A 6,633-nucleotide genomic window follows, 5' to 3' on the forward strand; every position below is an offset into this window, starting at 1 on the left:
TGCTGCCTAGATGGACTGGCAGCAGCTGTTGTGTGTGTGTCGGTGTCAGCAGCGGGGATCTTATTCGCCGCTGACATTGCCAACCCTACCATGATCACCGTAGCCGCATAACCCGACACATTTAGCAATTCATGTTTAAAATAGGAATTTTCAAATCAAAGCAAGATATTTAGAATTTAAACATTAAATTCAAGAATTAAATTTAATTTAATCACTGAGCAAGTATTTAGCGGGGCAATTCGTTTTATACTATCAAGATCATTGGAATATTATTGTGTACTTTCAATAAAAACATGTAGCATAACGACTGGATCCGATCACTTACCCACCTTATCCAACGTTGAAAGCGCTTTCAATATGTTTTATTATTGTCTGTAATTTTCTGTAGGTGGGTAGATATAAATTGGGGAAAACACTTGCTCAAATGTCGAGATTTGCCTATTGCTTAATAATTTCTTTTTTACACTAGGATTAGGATAATTTACTTTAAATTCTTTTTGATAATTATATAATTAATTATTAACTGATAAAGGAATTTTATTTAAATTATGTATGTATATGAATTTAGTTGACGAGAATTTAATTATTTACGTTGTTTTTCTCAGAATCACATATCAAAGCGAGTTTTGCTGGTTTAGGCTTGCCAACTTGTGCACTTTTAGTAGCGGGTACACTGTGTTGTAAAACTGCAAGTCTTGTTTATCGGAAAATAGTAGGACCAGAGCCACTCAGGAAACTTTATCGAACGAGTCTTTTCAGTGTTGTAAAGGCGAAACATGTTTGAATTTTGTTCGGACGTTGTAGTTCCTGGCGGCAATTTTAAATGTTGGCGGAAATTTTAAATTTTAGTGAAAATTTGCTTATGTTAAAACAATTTTAAAGACAAGCCCTCTACAATATTAAGCTTGGCGGGCAGATTGAAAACATTTTAGAAAGTGTATTTGTTTAGTCGAATTTACCAGCATTTTCCGTCACAAAGGGAACTTTTGTAAGTTAAAGGTGCGATCGTCACGATCCCTTACCTCGTTAAGAGGTGTTTTAATTTGATAAATGTTATTGCCTTAAACGACTTTTGTGTCTCCTTTCCCTTAAATAAATAATATACTGTAAATATGAGTTTTCTTTAATTAAAGGACTTGTTTACGCTAATCGTGCGGCCACGTCCTTTGCTCCCTTTGAGCGACAAGAAAGGTTTGCTTATAGAAAAATGATGTGGCAGCGCAAGTTGGTTTCGGCGGGGTGCCACGCCCACTCTAACGCCCACAATATCCCATAACGGTAAAACCCTTTAGCCCCCACTATTTGTAATCTTATTATCAATACCAATCTATTAACAAGCCAAAAATTATTGAAAGCGGACACTTAATTAAAAAGTTATATGCAAATAACAATCAAAATTTGGCTAATTCAATCGCTATTGCACACCAGCTAATCAGCTGTTATTATAAACAAGCCACCAACCGCTTGGGTTGCCTTAGGCTAGTTGGCGCTAGGTGACGTTATAGGCTAGGTGGCGGTATAGGCTAGGTGTGTTAGTGAAAAAGGAGAGTTGCTTTAAGCATATCTCTCTCGAACTCCCTTTAGCAGAGTAAGGGGTATCTAAGAGTCGAGGCCATCGACTGTAGAGCTTGGCATGTCCAAGTCCGACTATCTACATTCTTGAAACTATAGTTACAAGACATTCCATACAAGTCATTCAATTCCTGCGTATATATTTCAGTGTCCCAAACCATCAACTTATACTCAATTCTTGCCCAACAAATCAACAACAAATTGGGGGTATCGCTAGGATATTCACTCTCTTGAGTATTTTTACTCCCAGGAGGAAGTTATTATTTATTGATGAGCTGTTAAATTAGCTTAGACCGTGCTCAGCACGACAGCCTCCTTGGGCATCAGCAGTACGGAGTTGGCAAAAGTAAGATCGCTGAAAATATAGAGATTGATGGCTATTTGGTTATATATGATCCATGTGACAAGAACTCACTTCTTGCGGCGCGAACTCTTGTTGTTTACAACCACGTATTGCAGTTGAGTGGAGATGGAAGTGAAGACAGAGTCCAAGTTGACCGACTCGACTTCATCGTTGATGTTGATGACGGTGATGTAGGACTTTTGGCCAGCCAAGGAGCTGTATATAGAGCAATCGGTAATCTTTCGGCACTTAGAATAATTCATCCTAGCTTACCGCTTGAAGGCCAGCACATTGGGACCAATGGCCGAAACCGAGACATCGCCGTGCTTCAAGGTGGGCTCATCCCGCAGAGCGCGCAGCTGCTTGAAGACATTCAGGTGGCTCAGGGCGATTCCGCGTTGCTTCTTCACGTTGACGGTCTTGTAGTCAGTAGCCACCGGGAGCCAGGTGACAGAGGCGTTGGAGAAACCGGCGTTCTGCTCGTCGTTCCATTGGAAGGGCGTTCGCTCGGGATCTCGGCTGAGGCGCTCGAACTCCTGCTTGTTGGCTTGGCAGGCCTGCGGGTCCACGGTGTCCTCCCAGCTGATCCACACGTCGGTCATGCCCATCTCCTCGCCCTGGTAGGTCACACTCACACCTGGCAGGCCCAGGATGATCATATTGCAGGCGTCGATTCGGTCGACGCCCAAGCGGGATCCAGTGCGGCTGCGATCGTGGTTTCCGAACACCCAGTTGGCCACTTGGCCCTCGGGCATGTTGTCCAGCCAGCTGTGGATCAGCTCCGAGTAGTGGTAGGCGTCAGAGCTATTGGTGACCTTTGCCACGAGCTCAAAGTTAAAGGGGATCTGGGAGCCCAGGTGGGTTTCGTTTCCGTAGTACTCCATCAGAACATCCAGCGGGGAGTAGGCCTCGGTGAGCAGGACGCGGTCATCCCCGCCTAGCTCGGCGTCGATCTCCTCGATCACGTCGCGAAACTCGTAGACCATCTCCAGGTTCTCGGGCTGGTCTTTGGTGTAGATGTGATGCAGGGAAGTGTAGTCTTCGGGATCGCTCACCTCCTCGTTCCGGGGCTCGTCGGGCCAGTTGCCATCGGCGTCGGCGGCAATTTCGAAAACGTGCGGCACTGCGTCGATACGGAAGCCGTAGGCTCCCTTTTGCAGCCAGAAGCGCAGGACGTCCTTCATGGCCTCCATAACCTTGGGGTTGCGGTAGTTGAGATCGGGCTGCTTGTAGTGGAACTGGTGGAGGTAGTAGGCCTGCCGTTGCTCGTTCCAGGTCCACATAGATCCGCGGAACACGGAGACCCAGTTGTTGGGTGGCTGCCGAATGCCGTTGACCACCTTGCCGGTGTGCCACACGTAGAAGTCCTTGTACTCCTCCTCGCCGGCGACCGAGCGGATGAACCAGTCGCACTCGTCGCTCGTGTGGTTGGGCACAAAGTCCAGGATGATCTTGATGTCCAGCTCCTTGGCGCGGGCTATCAGCGCCTCGAAATCCTCCATGGTTCCGAAGATGGGATCGATACCCCTCAAATCAGCCACATCGTAGCCGAAATCAGCCATGGGTGATGTAAAGATAGGGGATAGCCAGGCGGCGGTAATGCCGATTTCCTTCAGGTAGGGCAGTTGTTGCGTAATACCTGTCAATAATTCCAAGTTATCCCATATCTAGGCCTCTCCAAAATCAAAACTTACCAACGAGATCCCCTACACCGTCACCATCGCTATCCTTGAAAGATCTGGGGTAGATCTGGTAGAACTGACCCGTTTTCCACCAACCAACTTCCGCCAGGGAAGGCAGTACCAATGCCAAAAGGCAGAAGAGCACCAGCAACTTGAACATGGCTCCCACTTAGTCGATCTATTACCAATGGCCAGAGGGATTATACAGTGCCCCTATTTATGCAGAGGGCTCGAGTTGATAATGGGTCGATAAGCCCGCCATGTAGCCAACTTTTTCTGATTAGCTTTGTGGGGAAGGCATATTTACAATGACAACTCATAGTGAATGGGTTCTATTGATAAAGGGTTGTGGAATTTTTTTTGGGTTTCTTTATGCTGTTGTTTCGGCTTGGCTCACGAACAAAGATCATGAGACAGATTGGCAGGAAAATTAATTCCAACTGCATACTTTCGTATCTTATCGCGAAGTTAAGTTCTTTTATTTCGCAGGTAATTTATTAGGTCACTTCTTTTGGGCCGATTGGTTTTAGATTTGGGGGTTAAGGCTGTGATAACGTAGTTGATTAAAGTGATTCAATAACTGTAACTTTATGAGTGTAGGTCATTGGTAAACAATATCGGATTTCGCCACAGTTTTCTTTCTTGGGGAAATTTTTGAGTAATGTTCCATTTTTTGGATAGATAAAGCGGTTCGAATACACTCAACTCATCTCGCGATAAATTTAATAATAACTTTATCTACATCACACCAAATCATTACAAAAGATACAAGCCCTGTGAAAGTACTCTGCTACAAAGGATTCTAAGAACACTGCCTAAGAGAATAGCTTAACCTCTTTTAGTTGGTCAATACTGAAATTCAAATTTCAGACTCTATTATGCTATCGGCCTAACATTGCAAAGCAATGACAAACAAAACTGTACCATAGACTATGTCCAAATATTTATTGTTTGGTTCGTATGGACGTTAACTTTAAAGTGCTGCACGTCTCGATTAGTGGTCGGATTTTTTCGAGCTTTACGGTATCAACAGACGCCTTACAGTCACTAAATTGTTAAAATATTCCACATCTTCAAAGTTTGCCGAGTTGTAGCTCACAATATACTCAATGTAGTCTGTTCATTTATACGGCAAAATTAAGGGTGACATTATGTTGTTAACTAAAACATAACATACTTAAATTGGTTAAGAGCAAGTCGAGATATAATTAAAAACACGGAGTTACCAAAATAATTATTTTATAATCTAGAAATTGTATTAGAATGTTGTGTCATCAAATTAGTGATGCATAGTTTTGGGCATTAAAGGAAAGCCTGAAATGTTCTTCATACTGAACTGAATCGTGTTGCACCTTTTATCGCTTAATATTATTTTTATATATATTATATTATTATATAGTTTGAAATTTAAAATTATTTTCTGCATGTGGTGTGCAGTCTCGATTGAATTGAAAAACATTGATTATTATTTGCTTATAACTTTTTTACAAAATATTAAAAAATGTGGTCGCTAGACGAGATTTAGTGTTATAGTCTTTTGTGGGCGTAAGAGTCGGCGTGGCACCCTGTTGAAACAAACATGCGCTGCTCAGGAAGTCCGAGAATCTGCATGCCGGTCCCAACACTCTAACTATTATAGTTTCTGAGATCTCAGCGTTCATACGGACAGACGGGTATGGCTAGAACGACTCGGATAGTGATCCTGATCAAGAATATAAATACTTTATGGGGTCGGAAACGCTTCCTTCTACACTTTACACACTTTCCGACGAATAAGTATACCCTTTTACTCTACGAATAACGGGTAAAAAAAGCGGCAAACATTTTCTTTTGGAAAGTCAATCAAAAACTTGTTTTTGGAATAACTTGTTAACGGAGCATTTCATTATAACAAATGAAGTTTTATTGGACGCGTATTACTAATTTTCTGTAAGAATAAAACTTGTCTAATAACCTGGGGCATTTATCGCCACCGGCCCCAACAGGTCCAATTCTCTTAATTTTCACTAACACTTTCACCGCTTTTTCTCCCAAACCAATTAAAGTTATTGAAGTCTTGGAGGGCAATCCTTTTAGTTTTTGCAATACCTTTTGATTGGTGCATCACTCGTTATGATGGGACCATCACTGCAGTCACACTTTCCTGCGCGTTCGCCACTAAGTGGACTGCCGACCACAGTGATAACAAGAGCGCGGCCCAACGGAAGATATTTGCCCTTGAAGCGAGAGATCCCTGGTTCAAGTCCTACTTGAGTATGTGAATCGGTAGTCTCTATCAGTTGTAAAATGCATTTACTTATAATAATAACATTAACAGATTACATAAAATAAAAATGTCTTATGCAGCGCTCGAACCCGGGTCAAAAAAACCGGGAGCTGGCACAGTTCCGCTGGGTCACGCCCTTGTTATATTTTCGAGTCCCTAAATGCCTTTGTAAATTTAGTTGAAAATCTGAATGTTACAAATTTTTCATATTATGGACATGATGGACTTAAAACAAGTATATAATTTTTTTCCCATATTTAGTCCATTTTACCTTAATTTAAGTACATTTTTGGGTTTTAAGTCCATATTTTTTTCGATGTGTAAAGACGTAATAGGAATATTAAGAATCTATTAGATCCCAAACATTGTACGGCCTAAGCCAATATTAACCAAAGTATCAAGAGTATTCTCTTAACTATGCAAAAGCTTAAATGTTTGCATGCCCCCCTAAAAAATAGAATCACGACTTTTAGCTTAAACAACTCCAATAATATATTAAGAATATATTAGATCCTATATATTGTACGTCCTAAGCCAATATAAACCAAACCATCAAGTATATTCTCTTAACTATGCAATAGCTAAAATATTTGTATTCCCCCATAAAAAATAGAATCACGTCTTCTAACTTAAACAACATCAATACCCCCAGCCAAAGGTCTCATCATATATTTTCCCCATGTGGTCGTTTGGTATTTTCGCGACAAAGAGTCAGAGTCGATAAGGCCCATAGATTATCGCCGTGTATAAGAAACCCATTCCAATCGGAC

At 41.8% G+C, this 6,633-nt stretch overlaps 1 protein-coding gene across 1 annotated transcript; it reads right to left on the bottom strand.

Annotated features, from left to right (window-relative positions):
* Positions 1–1,786: 1,786 nt before the first annotated feature.
* LOC108019585 (maltase A3) lies at positions 1,787–3,793 on the bottom strand. Its single transcript, XM_017087426.4, has 4 exons — positions 3,610–3,793; positions 2,189–3,554; positions 1,988–2,131; positions 1,787–1,927 (listed from the first exon to the last, which is right to left on the bottom strand). Exons 1-4 carry the CDS (start codon positions 3,755–3,757, stop codon positions 1,861–1,863), a joined length of 1,725 nt encoding a protein of 574 aa, XP_016942915.3. The 5' UTR covers positions 3,758–3,793; the 3' UTR covers positions 1,787–1,860.
* Positions 3,794–6,633: the final 2,840 nt, after the last annotated feature.

This window comes from Drosophila suzukii, chromosome 2R, assembly GCF_043229965.1.
Source record: "Drosophila suzukii chromosome 2R, CBGP_Dsuzu_IsoJpt1.0, whole genome shotgun sequence".
Lineage (NCBI taxonomy): Eukaryota > Metazoa > Arthropoda > Insecta > Diptera > Drosophilidae > Drosophila > Drosophila suzukii.

Coding starts and splice junctions, on each gene's coding strand:
- LOC108019585 (XM_017087426.4), bottom strand. CDS start 3,757: ATGTTCAAGTTGCTGGTGCTCTTCTGCCTTTTGGCATTGGTACTGCCT. Junction 2,132..2,188: donor AATGTGCTGGCCTTCAAGCG/GTAAGCTAGGAT, acceptor CTCTATATACAG/CTCCTTGGCTGGCCAAAAGT. Junction 1,928..1,987: donor AAGAGTTCGCGCCGCAAGAA/GTGAGTTCTTGT, acceptor CTATATTTTCAG/CGATCTTACTTTTGCCAACT.